Below are 24,616 nucleotides of genomic sequence, written 5' to 3' on the forward strand. Positions count from 1 at the left end.
GGTCCCGCTCTCCCCCGCAGCCCCGCAACTCCCCCTCAACCTCCCCTGCGGCAGCAGACAGGCATGTGGTTTTTTTTTGGGGGCTGTTTTATATAGCGCAAATACGACCCGAAGGTATCAGAGCGCTTTACATGAGCACCCTGTTACATTACATCCACGTTTTCAATGAAGGGGCGTCTGATATATTTGCCCATTGGCATGCACGGCGCTTGTAAACAGCATCGACAATTTGGGTAAGAACAGGACTTCTCCATCTAAAAAGGAAGATGGCGTATGTGCTGCGACGTCCTCTTCTCTTTGAGCGCTGCCCGAGCAGAGTCTGGGGTCTGCGCTGCGGAGCTGACCACGGGGCGGACCTCGATAGCACCCACTCACCGGGGCATTGCGGCTCTCCAGGACCCCCAGCCTCCGCCACAGGTGAGAGGGGGTGTCACAGTAATGCTGTCGTTGATCACAGACAGACCTTCTCTGGGGAGCGGGGGTGAGGCTTGTGGATTGATTCGAACAACAAGTGGGTTAACACAACTTTTAAAGGTTAGCGGACATCGGTGGGCATTCAAGGTCTGCTCACAGCACACGTGTGTTCATTTACTGAGCCGGCTCTCTCGGTAAAAGCACTAGTTTTAATATGAATTGTATCTGAAGCTTTAGTAAGATTCCTCATCTACATGTTACTAATTTCACCAGTGGTGCAGTGGATGAAAGGCTGAGTGAATTTGGATAGGAGACTCCGACCCTATACCGCACCTACAAAACGCTCTGCAGACATTGCTTTAGACCAGCGAGCGACTTCCCCTTTCATTTCATTCCCACTCGAAGGACATGCGAGTTCCCGCGACTTAAAGCTGTATTAAACAATTGTTATTCGAAGAAATAGATGAATTTACGGGACGTAATCTTTCCCATGAGTTCTCTATGAAAAATCACAATGGGGTGGAGGCGCTCATCTATCTATTGAAGAGTTAGACATTTGAACTTAAAACTTGACATCCGGAGCCTTTGAATCTACTTTTTTATTTTAATACAATTGATTTTTAACCTAACAATGTCGTCTTTCTTAATCTCTAATATTTTATAGCACATAGAGCGAACACTGCCATCTCTGGGTGCTCAGTAAATTGGTGCAGTTATTAAATATGTTTATTTTATCGACCTCCGAGGGATACAAAGCTGGGTTAATGCACCGCAAAGTAAAACTTAATTGACAAATCGTATTTTAAAACGACACCATTTCAATGTGGAATTATAAACTGTGGCCAAAGGACCTCTGGCGCTGGTGCCGATGAAGAAGGCCCCCGCCACCCCTCAGCCCCACCCCAACCCCACGCTTTGCAGTGTGACCAGTGGCACCCATTTACAACAAGGTGACCTGTTTGCCAATAATTTCAGCTTCTATCTCTTTTGATGCTACTTTCCATTTCCAACTCAAAACTGTGTTTAGTTTCTCATGATGATACTGATATTCAATCATAAACAAGTACACTGATATCTGGATGCAGTAATAGTAACAACTGATCACATAACTTGGGCAGACATGTGTGTGGCTCTGACTGTCTGTGTGTGTGTGTGTGTGGCTCTGTCTGTGTGCGCGTGGGTGGCTCTGTCTGTGTGCGCGTGGGTGGCTCTGTCTGTGTGCGCGTGGGTGGCTCTGTCTGTGTGCGCGTGGGTGGCTCTGTCTGTGTGCGCGTGGGTGGCTCTGTCTGTGTGCGCGTGGGTGGCTCTGTCTGTGTGCGCGTGGGTGGCTCTGTCTGTGTGCGCGTGGGTGGCTCTGTCTGTGTGCGCGTGGGTGGCTCTGTCTGTCTGTGTGCGCGTGGGTGGCTCTATCTGTGTAGGTGGCTCTGTGTGGGTGTGTGTGGGTGGCTCTATGTGAATGGCTCTCTGTGGGCGGCTCTATATGTGTGTGTGGGTGGCTTTGTGTGAGTGGCTCTGTGTGGGTGCAAATGCAATAGGTCTCGCATTTGTGAGCTATTAAGCTATTGGCATTGTAAATGACAATGTCATTTATTTATGTTTTCAAAACAAAAACATAAATAAAAATAATGTCATGAGCAATGCCAATGGCTCTAACTTTAACAGTGCCGAGACCATTGCATTGTAAATGCTTGTTATTTAAACCCATGGAATAATTCTTCCCGACCGAATGGTAAACCCCGGTTGAAGTCTAACCTCATAAACTTAGTGTCTGAAGTTCTGTTGATCTAATACAATTGCAAATAGGCTTTTGCAATTTAACCTGCATCATCTACTCCAAGTTCAAAGGCTTGTGTCATAGGTAAAGCTGGTATTCTGTCATGTGTTTCTTTATAGATACCAGTGATAGTTCTGCCATACTATAAGCTAGAGATGTTCACGCACACTTAGGGCACTAGTGACCAGGCATTTTTTCTGTAATTGCAGCATAGTTTACCCTACTCTCTAGTTGTGCTGGTGTACAGCACTTCATAACCCAGGTGAGGTACTTCATCTCTAATTCATCCTTGCCATTTTGATGTTGCTTGGCATTCTGCTCTGAGGATGTATATGCACAGGGAACATCATGCCAGAAATGAACAGGTCCTTATAAGTAAAGCAGCTTGTGGGAATCTACAGCTGCAAGGGTGATAAAAATATGTATTTAGCCAATTTAATTTAAACAACATTTGATTTGAGCTTGAAAAACATGCCTTAGCTGGTCATTTAGAGTGTAGCATGACTTGTAGTCTAAATATGGCGGAAGGGCATCTGGCAAAATTTAAAGACCACCTTAGTTTTTTAGGGGGACAATTATAGGTCTTTCCATAAGTAATGCTTTGCTCCGAGTTGCAATGTCACTATGATGGCCAGGGTGTTGATTGATATTTGTGCACTCTTGTTTTTAAAAGTATTTAGAATGTAGGTGTAGCTGCCAGCTACCACAACATCATGTTATTGAGAGGGCAGAGTCCTCCTTGGCTGTATATTCCTTTTGGGTCTGAAATTGGTCATGGTGCCCTGCTCTGTTCAATAGATTCATAAATTGCATGGCTTTCATCCAGTGTGGCGAGCATTCCTGAAGCGAGTTGAAGTTACTGAGTCTCTTTTTTTTCTTCTTTTATTTCCTACCAGAAATGACTTGGTGATTGAAATGTCTTGGGTGTATATATTGGATATGTTATTCATGACAAGTGGCATTTAAAAAAAATTATTTAGTCGGCTATTGTTAATGCAAACCTGTTTTACTGTTTAGAGTTTATTCAATAAATTGGTATCGCTTACGGAAGAGGCCAGAAAGGCATATAAAGATATGGTTGCATCAATGGAACAGGAACAAGCTGAAGAAGCCCTCAAGAACATAAAAAAGGTTCCCCATCATATGGGTCATTCTCGCAATCCCTCTGCGGCAAGTGCCATTTCTTTCTGCAGTGTTATTTCTGAGCCCATCTCTGAAGTAAATGAAAAAGAATATGGTAAGTAATTTTGTGTACTCAATGTAATTGTTGGCAAACTATTCTTTTTTTTAGTTTGCCCGCATTCTGTAATTTACTCACGCACTACTTTTCCTGAGCACAATACTTGACCTTTGTGTTTTAGGGCAGAGAACGCAGTATCACTTTTCATCTTGCATGGAACATTTATTATTCTTTCCTCCAGTTTCAAACTTCATTTTTCTTTTCTGACACTAATATGATATTTTAGAACCCTCCATCTGCACGTTTATACTGCAACAGTTTGCTCATCCAGAACCCTCTTTTTGGTCTATCATTTTTCACAAGATTCTCTGTGTAGTTTGTCTCGTTTATTTTAAACCACATATAGCTCCATTTTTTAAGTTGGCTAATACATGCCATTCAAGTCAGTTTGCCTTTTTCTTTGTCACAAATTCTTTTGCTGCTCAATTTGTGATTGTTTAAATGTGAAGTAGTTAGCACTTGTTCATTCCGTTAATGTGTCATTCTGAGAGAAGTGAGTCTTGAGTCCTGTGCAGGGTATACAGCATTCGTGCCAGGCTCAGTATGATTCTAATGAGCATGTTTGAGGTTGGGCAGTGCTCTGAGCTACATTAATGGCCAGTTCACTTACATCCATCAGAATAGGATTTCTTAAATGTTTTGTGATAAACCCTGGCTCTATACCAGATGTTTAAAGGGGACAAACCGCACTGGTGCCACCCTTTTATCTGCCACTCCACATCTAGACTGAAGATGCTTAGCTAATGAGTTAGATTAGGTTACTGTTATGATCCACCAATATTGCCCAGGTTTGGCTAAACAGTGGTTAGACTCTAATTTGTCACTACCTCATCTGGTGCGGTAGGTCTGTTGCTGCTTTTTTAACTCCTATGACTACTCTAAACCACTGGTGGCCAAGGCAAGTTCTTCTTCTGCTATCTTTTTGTTGGAAATTGTATCATCTGTATCCTACAAATGGTACTAAACCCCCCTTTTTAGTCTGAAATAGAGGATTCTAATTGTAATCGCTCATGTGAACCCACTGACTGAGTCTGAGGGGATGAACCTTTGTGGAAACCTGAATGAATGCCTTTGAATTCTTCAGATTCATAAAATGTGCTCAATTTGTATTCCAGAATGAGTGCTGTGGGAGAAACTGTAAGCTGACAATGTGAAATAGTTGACAAGGTTAATGATCCTGCTGATTCACTGACCAGGCTACAAGGGTTTTCAGACTGCTCCTAATTGGATATTGCATTAGTTGGTGTATTGTGGGTTGGTTAGTGTGTGTGTGTGTGAGTGTGTGTGTGTGTGTGTGTGTGTGTGTGTGTGTGTGTTGCATGTTGTGCAGTAATTATTCGATGTGATTAGTATATGTGGAGAGAGTGTGCACCAAATTGGATTTTAGGTAGTGTTTTTCAGAAATGTAGGTGAGTGGTTGTGCTAAGGAGCCACTCACTGCTGTGTGTTCTGTTGAGAACCAACTACTTATACTCTAGAATGAGACTTTTTAAGAGTGCACCCCATCCTTGCTTGTCTGTTTCCACTGATGGTAATATCCGAGAAGAAGGATGCTCTTGGATTAGGTTCCCAGAGTGGTCTGCCCTGAAATGTAACTCTCCTTCCCTAACTATTGTTTTTCCACTTTGCAAATCTAAATGAAATGTCTGTTAACTGTGTAGTGCTTCAATGATCTTTATCCTTGCATGTCCTATTTAGCCTTTAATGCAGCCACTGGGCTAACTGATCATGGCTTTTAATTTTAAAGGCACTATAATATGCAGAACTCACTCTGCTCCTTCTCCGATTTGATACATTGGTCACCTTAGAATGTACCTTTGCGCTGTTTATGTTAACACACAATTTCCTAAAACTAAATCTAGATAAGACAGAGATCCTTTTGATTAGAGGTAATCATACTTATTCATCATAGGATCCTCATTGATAGTCATAAACACTTGAATAATTTCCTGTCCTGCTGTTTACTTTTTGCTCTGGCCATGGAACCCCACGACCATCAGGAAGTGCCATGACTGAAACCACTGGTGTATTCCTTTATCAGACAGAATCCATGTCCTTTCACTTAAAGTAAATGATATGCTAATCTATGTTTCGAATATTAACACAGCTCATAGAGACATAACCCATGCCTCCATTAATTTGGCAAGACCACAGCGCTCCATGTTAATTGGTCTAAATGTTGCCTGTTTTTGATTCATATGAAATGTCCTGCTGCAGGGATGGGTGATGGGCACTCAGCTGGTAGGGCACCTCCCTGGAATGGCAATCTTCCACTCTGAACACCTTTGTTCAAGTTTGTGATGCATCTCCGTCTGTTGCACTACTTTGCTAACATTTGTGATAGCTCCTGAAGAATTGTTTTTCGGGACCTGGATATGCATATGCCGATTAGGGACCTTCGACTAAGTAGCGACTCCCAGTTGATCAGGGTGGACTGCGGGCCTCCTAACTTCAAATACTATTATGTGGTATCCAATGTTACAGTGGATATGCCGCCAGTCCTCGGGACTCTCCGTAGAAGACACCAGCTCTGTATAGCGCCCCTTACAGCTCGAATGCCTGCTCATGCACTTTCTACTGAGAACCAAACATAGGCTAGGTCATCTCGAACTGTTGCGGGTAGCCCTGAACTGCTTTCTGAGGGGTGTGCTAATCTAGAGGCATGAGACACCTATTACTTCTACTGTCCCCCTACTCATTTACCTAAACACTAAGGTCATCTTTCCTATGGCGGCTTGAGGCCTTGGAGCACAGTGGGCTTCCCAACACTGGGCAACCTGTTTTAGAACGGCCAGCTTCGCACCCATGACATGGTTATGGAGCAACTTGTTATTCACATGTGCCAAATCTTGACATGATTAAATCTCTTTAGAAATAATGTTACAGCATTACTGAAGTCCATGAAACACATACCCTTATCCAAACTTTATTAGTAATTGCTAGTTTCTGAAGGCTTACAAAGTTGGTTAGGAAGACTTTAGGCGAACACACGCAGATAGCTCTACAGTGGTTATGCAAGACTTAGCTTCGGAGTGTGCTTCCCAACAGGACAGGGCAATGGCATATGCTTGCTTAACCTCCTGCAACATGAATTTCAGATACAATCAATTTAGCATTCTGCATTGAGCCTACCTAACCCTTTGTAGACTCTCCAGAAATTTCCCTGAAACTATTCCTTTATGCCCCTGCTGCTAGGTTCCCTCAGCAGATTTTCAACATATGCTGTGGAACTGCTTTTCCAACTTGCTGCCATTTCATTAGCAATTTGGACCTTACAAAGCAAAATAATAGGTTGTCTGCAACATTCTTATCTCATGCCCTAGTACTACCCAAATATATGCTAACATCTGAGAAGGAAGCTATAACACACCCTGCAGTGTATGATTGGCGTTAAAGTATGTTGAAGTGTGGTTGCAAAACCTGCTACTCAGCCTGAAAGATCATGCAAAAGATGACACCCTATCTTTGTACAACCGTCACAGACTCACCAGGAACTCTGAATTTAGTGCTCATTATGGCATTGTTCCGTTTTTTCTATTAGTATCTAACTCCTGAGGAAGCATGTGCCAACACTCATCAAGTGCACCAGTGAAATCTTAGTCTTTATCCCCTACCCACCTCTTCTTCTACCTGATAAGCTGTACATTCGTAGTAACACCACTCCAAGACACCCACATTAATGCTGTGCCTTGATGCTACAAAGAGGGTTCCTCTTTCCATGTGATGTTCAATATTTGTAGTTCTAATTTAGTTAAGAGCAAGTCTTTTGTTTGCACAGCACACTTATGGACACTATTGTTTTTGAGTCGTCTACTGTTAGCTGATAGAAACTGTGTGGGGAGAAAGTTACAAACATCAGTGCACAGGCGTGTTGTCTTCATACAGTTCTGCTCGGTCACTTAGAGGCAGTATGGAGTTACCGTGGAGCAAACTGTGCCACTTACCATGATGCAGGAACATTGTTAAAGATTTCTCCTCCTCCAATTCTGTGCATGGGAATATTCTAAAGGTGAGAAAGGTGTGGTTCGATAGAGTATCCACCATAAAGACTGTTAACACAGGCAAGTAACCTTTTCATCAAGAATTGTCCTTCTCATACTGGACTCCTGCTCTTGTCCGTTGATCACATCAGCTGGAGATGCCGTTTTCCATTCCTAGGGAATATAGTATTGTCTATAAGACATTTTTCACACCTATTACCAGGCTTGAGCAGGCAGAGGAGTATGCTACTTAATAAGCCTTTTGGTTGTTCAGGAAGGTAAAGGGTAACTTTCTAAACATTACTTTCCCTTAATATTTATTAAAAATCCAACATGGATTTGAATTTTAATAACTATCAAAAATAGTGGTTTAATTCTTTGTCTAGCCGATTCCATTTCCGATATACAATTTGAGTATTTTATTTTGTACTTTAATTTTCTACATAGGACAGCTAGGCCTGCCACAATGAAAACAGTGTTTAGGTCAGGTTAATGTTAAACATGTCCCAATTTTAGTTTCCATGCATCCTATCTTGTGGGCTTCAAGATATACTTAGGGGTGACTTACTACTATTTGAAAGGGAGTTTCTTGCCTGTCAAAAAGGGTTATTTTAATTGGCTGGACTGCAGGTTTTACGCTCCAGCGGCCAGGTCACAAAAAGTGTTCAGACTCCCTGTGATGTTTTTCAACTTTCTGTGTTATAGGTTTATTTTCTACACCATTTACTATGGCCTTATAAGAAAGTTAAAGAAGCATATGGGGGGCTTGCCAATTACTAGAAAAACAGAAAGGAGTTGCCTGGTCCACAAAACTGTTTGTGTGTCGTGTCAGACCTAGAACCGTGAGACCATCAGATCACAAATGTGATAACACTGGGCTGAAAAAAATTCCCATCAGCCCACCCATCTGGTGGAATATCGTCATGTGGGGTATATATCATAAATCCAGATCTCACCCAACGCACCTGGTAATGATGCGGAGATGGATTTTGAAGATATTCTTCTAGACCACAGTGTTTCACAGGTAGCGCTGATGGAGTGCAGTGCTAGTGAGAAAAAATAGTGATGGAAAAGTGAAAATAAAATTGGCTCCTAGGACAAAAAATTGAATTTAATAGATATTATCCTAGGGTCAAAATTTAAAATCAACGCCTGATAGTTTTAAATAATAACTATATGATGGCGCGGTACATTGAGGTCAAATTACTACAAGTTTTAGGGGTCGGGCACATGCACAAGGCACTGGACAGCAGTTCCTCAGTATGCAGAGTCTAAGAATCAGAAGTACAATGTATTTATTTATTTTAAGGGTTTAGGTTTGTGATTTGTACAGCCTTTTTTTATTAACACAGATATTTTTTTTTTTTAAGATTCTTTATTGTTCAGTTCTTTGCATGTTTATACTTCCAAACCAATAATTAAATCATTGATGCATACATAATTTATACAACAAAAAAGAAGACAATTATTACATAAATATATAGGTTTGATGTTATTCACAGCGATGTGTCCATATGTTGCAACATAGGCCCCCAATTATTTTTTCCTCATCGATTTAATACTGTACAGCCTATATTCCAAGTTAAATACATTGTAAAACTTTGCACGCCACATTTCAAACTATGGTTCTTCAGGCTGAAGCCACACAGTAGCAATACACAGTCGAGCAACTGCAGCTGCCATACTCGTAAGATATCTAAATGGATAACATGTCTGAACAAATTGCGTGCCTTCACCCACACCTATTAGCATCACCTCTCTAGAGATAGACACATTAACCCCTGTAATAGAAGTAAAAAACTGCGATATATCTTCTCGAAACTGATTTAATCCTATACAATCAAAAAAAATGTGTACAATATCAGCATTGTCCATCTGACATCTAAAACATTTCCCATCATGGGGGTCCGCCCACTTCTTAATTTTAACTGGGGTGTGATATAAGTTGAACAAAGTTTTATGATGTTGAGTGCGCAAGTTAGCTGTCAACATGACTTTAGCTGCAGTATCAATTGATTGTTGCCCATATGTTCCTGTGGACCCAAATCTTTCACTCCACCTCGCATCATGTCTCTCTATATCATCACATAAGGTCTCCGTCAAAATACCATATAATGTCCCAATCCTAGCTCTTTTTTTACCAGCCTCTATTAACTCATAGGATGCTACTACTAAATGTCTACAATGTTGAGTTAAGTAGTCACTGATTTGTAAAGAAGTCATGTTTAGCTAAATTATAATGTTCAGCCAGCTCGGTAAAAGAGGCCATTGTCCCACCATTATACAAATCTCCTAAATGTTGTATTCCCTTCTCACGCCATCTAGCCATCTTTGCATCCCAAAATACAGCAGGGAATAATTCTATGGCATTTAAGGGTGTATAATGATTTATACGACCTAGCGATATCAATTTGCGTATTATCTTCCAGGCTTTATATGCTGTACTGAAAATTTTAAACCGCGTTCTATTAAAATAACTAGGTTAAAAAAACTTAAGGCCTCACTGACCTGAGTCCCCATCAACATTTGATATATATTAGGCGCTTCCGCCTGTTGTACTTCCGCTCCTATCACCAGATACTGCATGTTTTTCAGGAGGCAGGCTAAATAATAAAATGAAAAGTTCGCTACTGCCCATCCCCTCCCCCCCCCCGTTCTAAATGTAGTGTCATATACTTCGAAACGCAGCAAGGTTTTTTTTTTTACCCAAATAAACCTGTCAGGGAGGGTTTGCAACTGTAACAATTGAGGACGTGTTAACTCTAGTGGAACAGTCCTAAAGTAATACATTGCCTTAGGAAGTATACACATTTTAAGCACATTGCACCTCCTTACCATTGACAAATGCAAGCACTCAACCCGTTCCAATTGTCGCCGTACCGAAGATACTATATCTGTCCAATTAACGCCCACAACCTCTTGGAGCGCCATCCTGATCTTAATGCCAAATATCGAGCTTCTTGCATAACCCGTGCTTCTCCCGGACACAGTCCTTCAGTACAGACTATCTGGGTTTTAGATACATTAGATATTTTCTAAGTACAACATTTGTAATAAATACAGTAATTTTCCATTTCACTATAAAGTTTATCAATGATATTGGTATGAGTTTATTCTCCTTCAAAAAGTATTTATGTTCTTGGTTAGCGGATCCAAAATAAGTGTTATTTTCTATGGCAAACTTCTTTCCGCATAGGTCAATAAATAAGGACCACTGTTCTCTCATTATAGGTGGATTATTTTGTAGGCATAACGTATCCAGCATTGGATCTTTCATAGGTTCACATGCTTGAATCATTCCCGGTCATCGAAGTTTGGGCCCCACGGTACCGTAATAAAGCAGTATACATATCATAGACCATAATGACATTGAAAAGCCACTTCAATAACCTATCCATGTCCTTAGTTAAACCAAAGTTGAACAATAGTGAATCAAGCGACCGCACCCTCTAGAACACTCGCAGCTGAGGATGAGTCCTTCAGATTTTCTACCGTGTGTCATGTGCAGGGAGTCTCTCTGAGCTCTGCTCATCCATCTATCATCTGGTAAAGTAAAACTTCGTTTTTTCTTTTTTGCTTCTACTCTTCCTGAAACACCAACAAAAAGGGTTCTTTCGACCCTATGGCTCTTGTGTCCTTATTAAGACCACGAAGATTAATCTCTTCACCGTCACTAAGGAAGACCGAAGAGGACAACTAGTTTCTTCCACCTCTACAAAGTCTATTCAACAGAGGCGAGTAGAAAATGTGCTGCTAAAATGTTCTTTAAAAGGGCTCATTCAGAGTACATTGAGGACAGTTCGAAAGGATAATCTCCTCAATAACATATCTATCTATCTATCTACCCCCTCCCTGCACCACTCTGCAAATGCGCCTCATGGCGCGTTCTAAGTTGAGGGATTAAGTCCCCTGGAATCCTGAGGGTCCCTGGGGGCCAACTAGCCCACCAGGTCCCTCCAGTAAGCCCCGCACAGTGGGATTGCTGAGTGGTGGTCTGAGGCCAAGCTCTTTTTTACACCACTCTGAAAACGCACCTCTTGGCACATTGCTGGGGGGTGAAGAGGTCCTCTTGTGTCCTGAGGGCCTCAGGACTAAAGTGGACTTCATCCCCCGGGCAGCAGTGTGCCTGGAGGTGCGTTTGCAGAGTGGTTTAAAAAGGGGGCGTGGCCTTGGACCAGTCTTTGCAGTACAGCTGTTTGGGGCTTACTAGAGACAACAGTAGGGCTAGTTGGCCCCCAGGGACCCTCAGGAGGCAAGGGAACTTCATCCCTCAACCAAGAGCACGCCAGGAGATGTGCTTGCAGATTGGTGGAGAAAGGGGGCGTGGCCTGTGTGCAGTCCCACTATCTGGGTCATACCGGAGGTATCAGGTAGGCTAGTTGGCCCCTAAGAACCCCCAGCAGCGAAGGAGACCTTAATCCCCATCCAAGAGCGCACCAGGGAGTGTGTTTGCAGAGTGGTGGGGAAAGGTGGAGTGGCCTGCTATGAGAATGTAGCAGTCCTGCTGTGTGGTACTTACTGCAGGTAATAGTAGGGGTAGTTGGCTGCCAAGCTTGACCTTGGGGGCCAGCTACCCCTCCTGTTAACTCCATTAAGTCCCACACAGTGGGATTGGTAAGAGGCCTTCGGAGGCCATGCTCCCCTTTTTCCACCACTCTGCAAACGCGCCTCCTGACACAGTACTGGTTGGGGGATGAAGTCTATTTCACCCCTGAGGGACTTTAGCAACTAAGTAGCCCTCCTGGTACCTCCTGTAATTCCCATGCAGCGGAATTCATGATCAGTGGTCGGAGGCTGAGGCCCCTTTCTGCACCACTCTACAAATGCGACTACTACGTTATAGTTAGAAATTAGCATTAAAAAAACCTTAGAAATTCACCTAAACCATAACTATAATGCCCCTGAAACCGATGGTTTTTTCAGTGAATATATATATATAGATAGATAGATATATTTTTTCTTCTGATGGATACATCTGTCTGTGGATTCCTCACCTTTTGAATAACCCCTGCTCCAGCATTCCTCTAACTTTTTCATAGCTCTTCCACGTCGACGAGGATGTCACAGTAGCACAGCTCCACTCGCGACTCTGTATGAAATCACCGGAGCCATAAGAAGACCTTGTTGGCGTGCTGATGTCAGTTCAATTTTTCTGCGCTGTCGACGCGTTACGTTTTTTTCTGGTACTCTCCATTTCCTTTGGTTTTTACTTTGTTAAAGTTTCTATCCCTGTGTTGCAGTGCCATGGCTACACAAAAAGTCAGGGTTCAAACCCTGTAGGGACTGTGGGGGTCATATGTCCATCACAGACGCCCACGACCATTGTCCTAGGTGCCTGTCGTCGGATCACGTCAAAGGATGTTGGTTTTTCAGCGGATGAATCAGAAGGCACTCAAGTAGCAAGAGGCAAAGCTATTCATGGCCCGGGCAAGAAAGGAGAAGAGAGGCCATAAATCCAAGTCATAGTCAACGACCCTGCACAACTCAAGGTCTAAGAAGCACAAAAAGAAGTGTTGACATGGGTCCCGGTGTCGGTCTTCAAAAGGCAAGTCTTTGAGGTCTGCTTCTCCAGTTCAGCAGCATAATGGTAAAGATGACATCTCTCCTTCTCCCTCAGCCTCTCCACAGGCAACTCCGGTCCATTCTCTGGCAACAAGGGATTCACCAGCACTCAGGGAGGCGCCTCCTGCTCCGACTTCACCTGCCCTGGTGTCCTTGGAGCCACAGCCCACCACACAGCCTAAGTTGGATCCAGACCAGGCGGTTCAAGATCCTTATTCACCCTTTCCGGGGCCTGGTGCGGTTCCATTGCATTTTCTAAATGCAATTTTTTTGGCAGGTTTGCCAGAGAGACGCTATAAGCCTGCTCCGAGGATCCGGCTTTTCTAACTTCCCACCCTTCTCCAGAGAGCTTGGGGGTTCAAACTTCATGTTCATGTTGCTCCGTGTCCCTGCGCCGGGATGCTCCTTCGCTGGAGTCGCTGTGCGCATAATAAATTGTTATAACATAACATAACATAACATGTTCATCAAAACAGTTGGCAGGATCCTTGCCCACCACCCGGGGATAGGGACTCCAAAAAGCTTGAGCAATCAGCTAAAAAGGTGTTCTCCTCGGTAAGCATGGCCTTAAAATCTTCAAACGCCACATGCTTGTTGGGAAGGTATATCCACACTTTGATGGACTCAGCCAAAGAGGTGGCTTCTAAATTGCCTGATGATGTACGAGGTCACTTTTTTGCGGTGTTGGCTGGTACGCAAGCTGCAGCCCGTCAAGTGATTTAGTCTGGTCTGAATACAGCAGACTCAGTCGCCAGGGTGATGGTTTCCTCGGTGGCTACCAGGAGGCATGCCTGTTTGACATTTTAAAGGTTTTCTTCGAATATGCAGGCCACACTGCTTGATCTGCCTTTTGCTGGATCCAGGCTCTTTGGGACAAAGGCAGATTCTGCTCTGCAATGCTTCAAAGAGAGCAGGGCTACTGCGACGTCCTTAGGCCTTCAGTCCCAGCCTAGGGGCTATGGTTACAGGATGTTTCGTGGATTTGGAAAGGCGGCTTCCTTTCGAGGCCTCGGCAGCAGCAGCAGCAGAACCCCATGAACAAGTCGTACAGAGGGAAGAGAAGAGCAGTCTGTGCGGGGGGCTGCCCAGCAACAGTCCTCCTCCTCCTCCTCCTCCTCTCCTGTTCTCCCCCTCCACTGGTTCCACAGGGAAGCAGCTGTAGATCCCCCATCTTGGAGCATGTTGCTCCCGTAGGTGGCCGGGTGGCCCTTTTTCTACATTGGAAATCTGTTACATCAGATCTTTGGATTTTGAATCTTGAAGAAAATGGCTATGTTCTTCCTTTACAGGAGTTTCTCCCTCATTACCTTCCTCAGCAGAACTGGTGTTCAGAGGACCATCTGCTGCTTCTTCAGCAGAAGGTCCTAGCCTTGCTTCAGAAAGGTGAGATAGAGGTAGTTCTGGAGCAGGAAAGGGGTCAGGGGTGTTACTCACAATATTTCCTGATCCCTAAAATGGAGAGGCAGTTGAGGCCGATCCTGGATCGCAGGATCTTGAATTTTTGCCTCAAGCAGGAGAATGTTAAAGAAGTTGCCACTAGCTCAGGTTCTTCTGGCACTGCAGCAGGAAGACTGCATAGTGTCGATTGATTTGCAGGATGCGCATTTCCACATTCCCATACTAATGTCACATAGGAAATATATCCGTTTTACGGTGGGATCCCAACACTGCCAATTTGCGGTTCTCCGCACCTCTAGTCTTCACAAAGGTGATGGCAGTGGTGCAGCTCATCTCAGAAGGTTGGGGATTCCGGTATTCCCCTATTTAGAAGACTGGCTGCTCAAGGCAAAGTCTCCAGAGTTGGTGCTGCATCATCTGCAAATAACGGCTCAGCTGTTGTTCGATAATGTACCCAAATCTCACCTGGTGCCCTCTCAGCACAACCTGCTCATAGGGACAGCACTGAACACTACTGTGAATCGTGCCTTCCTTCCTCTTCAGGGAATCTAGACATTCATGGTATGATTCTGTTGTTTGAACGAGTGGAAGTTCCTGTCCTGAAGGTCTATCGCCTGCTCAGTCGGTTTGCTTCCTGCATTCTGTTGATCAGCCATGCACGCTGGTATTTGGGGCCCTTCTGTGGTGCCTCCGCAGGCAGTGGTTTCAACACAACGGAGATCTCAAGGAGGTGGTCCGAATATCCAGAAACACTGCAGCAGAACTGTTATGGTGTAGTGTTTCAGGCAACCTGTCTCATGGGAAGCCGTTTCAACCTCCGTCTCCGGTGGCCACAGTGATAACGGATGCCTCTACCTTAGGGTGGGGTGCTCATCTGGAGGATCTAGAGATCAAGGGTCTTTGGTCTCCAGAGGAGAGATTGCTTAACATCAATCTTCCTAAATTGCGGGTGATCTGTTTAGCTCGCACGTCCTTTCTTCTCTCCCTTCACAGAGAATTACCCCCAGAATTACCCCCAGGCGTCAGACTGGGTCCGGAAAGTTTTTCATCGATAGTACCCCTGCGCGTCAGAAGGTTTGTGTTGGTCATTGTTCGCCGTAGCTACATTAGACACCGCCCTCACGCGCTGACGTCAGTTCTTTCTTTTTCCGTGCCAGCAAGCGCAGATCCGGCGAGAGCTTTATCCCCAGTCACTTTTTGACTGACTTTTTTGCGATTTTTGTCAACTTCGTTTTTGAGTCTCGACCGACTCCTGGTGCATGAGGGATGCCCGGCTTCAAGGCATGTGGTTCCTGTACCCGACTGAGGTCAGTGATGGATCCGCACCACGTGTGCCACTACTGCCCTGGATCTCGACCATGACCCCAAGTTGTGCTCAGACTGAACCATGACCCCGAAGTCTTTGTGGGAATGGTCCCGAAAGCTCCTGGAGGCCCGGTAGTCGGCACCGCGTGGCTCGAGGTCGCGTGGGAGGTCGGGGAACCAATCGTGGAGTAATCGACACTCCTCTTCTAAGTCTTCGCACTCGGGTCAGGCAAGTGGAAGCACAAGAAGAAATCGAAGAAGCATTGTTGCTCTTCAACTTCCCTCATCTGTCGGCTGACGTGAGGAAGGGTGCAGTTGGTGCCCCTCCCATGGCTCCGCATGCATAGCCTTCAGGGCGACTCCGGCCTGACCTTGAGCAATCCCTGCTCATCTACATCAATTTTACAAAGCGATGCATGCCATCTTTGAGCAGCCTGACTCTCCCGCGCAACTTCGGGCCCCACAGACTCAGCTGGGGCCCCAAGGCCCTCGATGCAGGCAGCTTCAGCCTCTGCACCACAGGGCCTCCTTGGATCCAAGCCTGGATCCAGATCGGCACCGGGCAACCTTTTTACACCTCCACCGGTGCCAATTCCACCTGCACCATGTCCGCAGGCGACACCGGCTGGACCTCCAGCCGTTGTCGACCCCAGTTTCCACCCTGATGTGGACACGGAGCCGGACTGGCATCGACTGACGCTGGAACCGGCGCCGATGGGTACTTTTGTCCCTGTGTTCCAACTTGGCCGTTTTCAGCCAGATTGGCAGCCAGAGGATGGTGAGGAAGACTGGGAGGGGTCTGGGGACCGTTAAACAGAACAGTTAGATTGCAATCCGGACTGGAGAGAGGAACTGGGGATACCAGTGGTCTGGATACCTCCCCATACCTAGGCGTGTTGTTTCCTCCTACCGTGGCTATGGAGGAGGGAGGGAGGGTCATACTCCGTGGTGTTGCGTAGGATGGCCGAGGTTCTCCACCTCGAGCTACTTACGGTGACAGTTAGGTCTAACCTCCTGACAAAGGTCCTTCAACTGGCAGCGAGCTCTTCTGAGCCCCTGCTGCCATTTAATGTAGCCCTCATGGACATTATTTTGGGCACCTGGTCCAGGCCTAACACAGGGGCTCCTGTGGACAGGATTATTGCCCAACACCAGCGCCCGGCCCCGGGTGACCCCACTTTCCTCTCTTAACAACCCACCCGTGAGAGCTTGGTGGTTCAAGCCTCCACTTCTAAAGGTACCTTCCCTACCTCACCACCGGATAGGGAATCCAGAAAGCTAGACCACCTTGGGAAGAAAATGTTTTCTTCCGCCAGCTTGGGACTGTGGTCGGTAAACACTGCATGTTTGTTGGACCGTTACACCCACTCTGTGTGGAATATGGTGGCGCGGGTGCTGCCTCAGTGCCTGGAGGAGGCCCGGGCCGTACTCTCCTGTGCAGTTGCCGAGGCGAGAGACGCAGCAAAGTTTACCATCCGCTGTGGGCTGGATACCGCCGACGCACTTGGCAGGGCGATTTCCACGTCAGTAGCTCTTCGATGCTACGCCTGGTTGTGTTCGACTGGTTTTCCCGGGGGATGTCCAATCCACCCTTATAGACATGTCTTTTGATGGCCGTCACCTTTTCGGCGACGAGGCAGACAACACACTATAGCGCTTTAAGGACACTCAGGCTACGGCCATGTCCTTGGGCCTCTCCACCACCGGCCCTGCGCAGTCTGCCTTTCGCCCCTTTCGTGGCTATGGAAGGGGTGCCCCACTACGTTCCGCCCAGAGCCACAAGCCGCCGTAAGCTGTTCATCGGAGTTTGAGCTCCACATCAACCTTCTGAAGCTTCGGGCCATCCGTCTTGAACTCAAAGCATTCCTTCCCTCTGTCAGAGGAAGAGTAGTGCAGGTGTTCACGGACAACACCACCGCCATGTGGTACTGCAACAAACAAGGCAGGGCGGGGTCATGCACCCTATGCTAAGCGACCCTGAACCTCTGGACATGACTGGAACATCAGGGCATATCACTGGTGGTTCAACACCTGGGAGTTACACTTAATGCCAGTGCCGACTAACTCAGCCGCTGGTGCATGATGGAATGGCATCTTCACTCTGAGGTGGTGAAAGGTCTCTTTCAACAGTGGGGAGAGCCTTGGTTAGATCTATTGGCCACCGAAGAGAACGTGCAATGTCCGCAATTCTGCATGTTGAAATTTCCAAGGCGGCACTTGATAGGCGACGCTTTTCGTCATGAGTGGAATTGCGGTCTGTTGTACTTCTTTCTGCCTATACCACTTCTGCCCAGAGTGCTCAAGATCAAGCACGACCAGGTCCAAGTCATTCGTTTGGCACCGGATTGGGCATGAATAGTCTGGTATCCAGAGCTGCTCAACATGGCCATCGATCCTCCGATCTGACTGCCTCTTCGAGAAGATCTTCTGTCGCAGCAGTCCACCTCCTTGCGTGGAGATTAAGCAGCAGCAGTTGACATTGTTTGACCTGCCTCCTGAAGTCTTGATGTAATCTTGGCAGGCAGGCGTCCCTCCACTGAGACTGTATACGCCTGCAGATGAAATAAATGTGTGGCATGGTGCACAGCAAAGGCAGTGGATCCCCTTTCTGAGGTGCTCTTGTTCCTCCTATCTTTGGCCCAGCAGGGCTCTGCTCTGGGCACTCTTAAGGGCTACCTCTCGGCCATTTCAGCCTTCCTCAGGCTCCCTGATCAGCCTTCTCTTTTCAAGTCCCCTGTTGTAAATAGATTTCTTAAGGGCATTACTCATCTTTTTCCTCCTGTTCCTTTTGTAATGCCCCAGTGGGACTTGAACTTGGTTCTGACATATCTAATGTACGCTCCCTTTGAGTGCTGTAGAACTGTCTTTTCAGACTCTCACTTTGAAAACTGCTTTCTGGTGGCCATCACCTCTGCACCCAGGGTGAGTGAGCTACAAGCTCTGTCTTCCAAGCCCCCTTTCTGTCTGTCCATCCAGACAAGGTCGTCCTTAGAACTAGACCTTCCTTTCTTCCTAAGGTGGTTACTTCTTTCCACATTGGCCAAATAATCACTTTGCCCACCTTCTTTCCACCTCCGCATCCTTCGAAAGAGGAAGAGAGGCTCCACTGTCTGGATCCAAAACGTGCGTTTCTTTCTACTTGGATCGCACCAAACAATTCCGGGTATACGACCAGCTCTTTGTTGGTTACGTGGCCGCTCAGAAAGTTCGGGCGGTGCACAAATGGACCATTTCCAGGTAGGCCTTCCTGTGCATCAAAGCCTGCTATTCTTTGACTAAGAAGGAGCCTCCAGTGGGGCTGCGTGCCCATTCCACCAGGGCAATGGCAGCTACTACTGCTTTGGGACGAGAAGTTCCCCCTAAATGACAACTGTCAGGCAGCTACATGGGCATCGTTCCACACATTTATGGGACACTACTGCCTGAATAGACAAGTCTGTTCTGCAGGACTTTCTGGTGTAAACTTGGTGTGCAGACCCACCTTTGGGGTTGGTATTGCTGGGGTAACTATTCTAAGGTAAGGAATCTATAACTGTTTCTTTCAGATGAACAAGTTACTTACCTTTCGTAACAATATATCTGTAAGAAACATAGGTTAGTTGTAGATTCCTTCCTGCCCCACACATCCTCCCCATTCTGAGAACTGACTTTGAGGGTAAAGGACATCCTTTCACGGCCCTAGTTTTGTGCACCAGTGGTCAGTGTCTTGCATGGCTCTGCACTTCTGGCATGGAAAGTCTTGTACAGAACTGATGTCAGCGCACGAGGCAGCGTCTGTGTAGCTATTGCGGCGTCATCCCAGCGACCACAACCAGGGATGCAGAGTCGTTCGACGCCACCTCCCGACGCGCAGGGTTACTGCTGATGAAAAACTTTCTGGATCCAGTCTTACACCTGGAGGTAATTCTAAGGTAAGGAATATATAACTAACTTATGTTTCTTACAGATATATCATTACCGAAGGTAAGTAACTTGTTCGTTCGAGGCATGTGGGCTGCTGAATTCATATCTGTGCATAGATTGCCGCCTAGTGTTGGGTCCGGATGATTGCACATTGTTGTCCTGGAAGAATCTTTGAAGTATCATGAGATAGGTGGCTCCTCCTCTGGACTACAGTGCGCATGGGCATCCTCAGATTGTTTTTTTCCGCCATCAGGTTCGGATGTACTTTCGTTACCCGAAGTTCGGATAACTTTCTAAAGGCCAAAAGGCCTTCGGGCGTCGGTATTGTATCTTCGATCGATACCTCAACTTATTCCTGTTCTTTCTATTCAGGACGTCGGCTTCTCGACACCAGGGCCAATCGTCGATGGAACAAAGTCCTTTCAAGCGATGCCCCAACTGTAACTCAAAATACCCACACATTGATAAACACCCAGTCTGTAATAGGTGTTTATCTCCTGAACACAACGAAGCCGACTGCCTAGCTTGTGCTCAATTTAGGTCAAAGAAGACTCTTCGAGTTCGACGTGCGGCGAGGCAGACGATGCAGAAGTCAGCGCCTGAGCCCGAGAACATCTTTGAAGATGACGAAGAAAATCGTCGAGCCGGAGGACTCGGATCAGCAGTCAGAGCATGCCTCTGAGCACGACTCCAACTACTACGTCGATGACGAAGAAGACATCATCAAGGTAGGAGATGACTATCTAGGCATAGGAACCGTCGAGGACGACTCCGGCGAGGACACTGGGCCGCCCGTGAGTACAAAGCCCAATGTATTACAAACTTCAGATCCAGAGGCTCAGGTCGAGGCATCGCCGGAAGGCCTTAGCCAATATCAAAACAACGATTCAATAGCCCCGCAGTTAAGCTCGGCTACGAATATATTACAAGAGCCATCGGTACAACATCACCAAATCCTGGAAAGACTGAAACCGAAAGTGATAGCTACCAATCCAAAACCGAAACTAATCGACATCCAATTCTTCGGACCGAAAATGGCAGATTCGTCGAAGCCGACCAAGCAAAAACAGGTCGTCGACCCATCGAGGTCGCTGCCAAGGGTTGTCGAGGCCAGAGCCACTACTCCCACCTCCGCGATTAAGCGGAAGGCCGTCGACCCGACGACATTGACGTCATCGCCTGCCAACACAAAAAAGGGAGTCGAACGGACAACGGTTGCCGATCCCAAGTTACGCGTCGAACAACCGAAGCAAGTGCACGCAAAGACACTTCAGCCAAAATCAAGACTCGAGCCGAAGAGCTCAGTCGAACCAAGGGAACACAGCATCGCTCCAAAGCACCAAGCTCCGAAGTCGACACCGGGCCACCGAATGGTTATCGAACAACCAAAAGCAGTCGGATCAATAACCACAACTCCAAAACAAGCTACTAAAACGGTCCAACAACCAAAACCTCTCGGACCGATAAAATTCGGACTTCCTCCGCATATCAAGCCAAGGGAGGTCGAAAGACATAGTGGATTCGAACCGACCCAGCCAAAAAGGCAAAAATTGGGGGGGAGAGCTACAGTAGCAGAGGAACGGGTACCCTCAGCTGAAGAATTTATTATTTATTTATTAATACAATTTATAGAGCGCATACATATGCCCGCGGGCGTCTTGGCGCTATGAATACCAGATAGGATATTTCTGAGGGTGGCAAAGTCTGAACGAGGAACCCATTAATGGTTAAACAACCAGGTCTTCACCAGTTTCCGGAATTGGCGGAGCGTTTGTGCTGTTAGAATTGTCAATGGGAGCGAGTTCCAGAGTCTAGCTGTAGATACCGTAAAACGCCTGTCTCCCCAAGTGACTGTCCTTGTGCATGGTACCGCTAATTGATGCAACAACATCGATCTCAGTGGTCTTAGAGAGCGGTAGGTGGAGAGCTGATTTTGCAGAAACCTAGGACCCTGGTTATGAATGGCTTTAAATGCTAAGCAAAGTGACTTAAATTTGATTCTATTTTTAATTGATAGCCAATGATAGTTTTTTATTATATGACTGACTGAATTAAATTTTGGAGTTTTAGAAAGTAGTCTTGCTGCTGCATTTTGGATCATCTGTAACTTAGAGATAACCTGGGCTTGTGCGTTGACAAACAAACCATTACAGTAATCAAGCGAGGAGAGCACCAATGTACTCACTACTGTTTTTCCCGCACTATCCGACAGAAAGGGGATGATTTTCCTAATTAGTCTGAGTTTGTGATGAGCATGCGCCACCGTTTGGTTAGCATGAGCTACAAAGTTTAGCATATCATCAAAAACTATGCCCAGATTTCTGACCCTAGCAGAGGGGGTTGGTAAAGCTCCTAACGAAGGAGGCCACCACACCGGTGACCACTGTGGGGTGATGTTTCCAAAAATGACCACCTCCGTTTTCTCGGAGTTCAATCTCAAGCAGTTGGCCAGCGTCCAGTCTCTAATAGCCAGCATGCCCTCTTGAAACCGTGCCGCTACATGTTCCCCGTCATTATTAATAGCAAGCACCAGCTGGGTGTCGTCAGCATAGGAGGTTAGGCTCATCTGGTAGGTTTTAATAACTCTCGCCAAGTCCAACACGTAGATATTAAACAGTGTTGGACTTAGCGATGAGCCCTGGGGAACTCCGCAAGGCAAGCTCTGGCGATTTAAAAGGACCCAATGTAACTGCCTGTGATCTACTGGAGAGAAAAGAGGTGAGCAGCTCTCTCGGGCTGGATTGAAAGCCCAGACTTCCGACACGGTCAATCAAGATGGAGTGATCGACCGTGTCGAAAGCCGCCGAGAGATCCAGCATTATGAGAATAGCTGCACCACCTTGATCCCTGATGGTTCTGATATCATCTGCAGCTTTAATAAGGGCCGTCTCTGTACCATGGAGCTTTCGAAAGCCAAACTGCATATCATCCAGCAATTTGTTTTGCTCAAGATAGTCCGCCAACTGGATGTTCATGGCCTTCTCGAGTACCTTGGATATATATGGTAAACTGGCTATGGGTCTATAGTTTTTAAGCTGTTACTTATCTAGAGACGGCTTCTTAAGACGCGGTTTTAGCAGAGTAGTTTTTAACATATTCGGGTATATCCCAGACCCAAGAATCACATTACAAACTTGCATGATAGACCTGCTAATTATATCCAGAACTGGTAGATAGACTCTGGGAGGGCAGGGATCCAAAGCTGATCCTGATTTTATAGACACCATAAGGTCCCTGATATGTTCCTCCTGCAGTGCCTCAAATTGATATAATTTGCAAGTATGGGGCATGGTAGATGCAGCCGAAAATGTTATATCATTAGTGGAGAACTCAGTGTAGATGTCGTGAACTTTGGTGAAGAAGAAGTTAGCCAAGGAGTCACAGAGGGCCTGCGATGGAATGGGGGCAGAATCTGTCGACTTCCCTGCCAGATGTTTAACTACTTCAAATAACTGTTTACTGGAGTTTTTGGCAGAATCAATTTGGTTACCAAAATACTTCTTCTTGGTCTCTAAAATCATTTTTTTATAGGTTAGTTGTGTTTGTTTGTAGCGCATTTTACTAACTAGATCATAGGACCTTCGCCAATTTCTTTCCTCTCTATGACATTCTTGTTTTTGTCTCCTAAGATCTTCTGTAAACCATGGGGAGGATGGTACCTTTCTATTCCTGGAGATAGTCTTAAGGGGAACTAGTAGGTTCACAGCATTATCTATCCAGTCCACAAACTGTTTGACTGCTATATTTGGATCCATGGATATGGTAGGGCGGGACTTAACACCTTGGCTGCTAAGGGGTTTTCCACTCCTGTGCTGCAATCTCAGATTCCCCATTGTTCATGACAAGGTCAACTCATCATAAGCACAGGGCAGGTAAAACCCATGACGAGTTGACCTTGTCATTAGCATGGAAGTGGTTAATCAATAAGTCAGAAAAAGCTACATTGTCTATGTCCCTCCAGACCCTAAAATGCTCCTGAGTTAAATGGGTTGGTTTGGTTGGGGGCAAAGTAAGAATTGAGAGGGCGCTGAGAATAACAGAGTGATCAGACCAAGTGACGGGTAAAACATCCAGAATGGTTATGCCTTGTATGTTAGTAAAAATGCCATACAGCGTATGGCCAGCCTCATGAGTCGGGGCGTTCACCAGTTGAACCAGCCCCAAGCTTTCCAAATCTCCCTTTAATGCTTGGAAATCTGCATCATCCTCTTTTTCTAAGTGAAAGTTCAGGTCTCCCAACACCATAAAAGAGTCCTCAGTCACCAAAGATTCAATGAGCGAGTGAAGATTAGCTAGAAACATAGATCGCGAACCTGGCGCTCTATACATGAGCACTCCCTTCAGGTTGTATGAGGGTGTAACCTTGATGGAAAATTGACATGCTTCCCAACATTTAGACGAAATAGGAAATAATCTAACGGGGAAGTGATCCCGCGTAACAACCGCTAGACCGCCTCCTTTTTTTCCCTGTCTGTCAAGTCGGTGGACTGAGTACCCTGCAGGTATAGCTACCACTAAATCAGGGTCGGATTCCGCGTCCATCCATGTTTCAGTTATAAATAGCATATCTATGTTTTTATCAATTATTAAATCATGAATTTCTTGTCTATGTTTACCCAGAGATCTAACATTAATAAGTGCAATAATGATTTTACTGGTATTGATATTATTACAAGAAATGGCACGCACTTTGCCGTTAATAAACGGCAAAGAGGAGGCACAATTGGTACATGTGAAGATAGCCGATTGAACAATGTGCTCAGGATTATAGCGTGGACAGTTATCACATGGAGCTGGCTTTAGCAGTAGAAGATCCTTACCAGAGTAACATCCAAAGTCAGCGTTACCGTTTAGTCCAGGGGTCATGCCCTCGGCCCGGGCCCAGCGCGGACGGGCGCAGACGGGCTTGCCTTTGGCGCGGCTTCGGCGCGCCGCCGGTGCGCCCGCTGCGCCCGCCCGGCGGACGAATTGACATCGTCCTTAAATCCAGTATGGAAGGAGGGTGGGATGTGGCCAGGAACTCGACCGGCACCCTTTCCC

At 46.0% G+C, this 24,616-nt stretch overlaps 1 protein-coding gene across 4 annotated transcripts in view; it reads left to right on the plus strand.

Annotated features, from left to right (window-relative positions):
* The window catches only part of SECISBP2L (SECIS binding protein 2 like), an 877,433-nt gene that overhangs the window by 742,706 nt on the left and 110,111 nt on the right, over window positions 1-24,616 (plus strand). For all 4 annotated transcript variants that reach the window (XM_086958273.1, XM_086958272.1, XM_086958274.1 and 1 more), the window contains exon 17: window positions 3,206-3,425. In XM_086958273.1, coding sequence (XP_086814399.1) covers window positions 3,206-3,425 — 220 coding nt within the window. The remainder of the gene's footprint in view (window positions 1-3,205; window positions 3,426-24,616) is intronic.

The sequence above is a fragment of the Lissotriton vulgaris genome, chromosome 2_1 (assembly GCF_964263255.1).
Source record: "Lissotriton vulgaris chromosome 2_1, aLisVul1.2, whole genome shotgun sequence".
Classification (NCBI taxonomy): Eukaryota; Metazoa; Chordata; class Amphibia; order Caudata; family Salamandridae; genus Lissotriton; species Lissotriton vulgaris.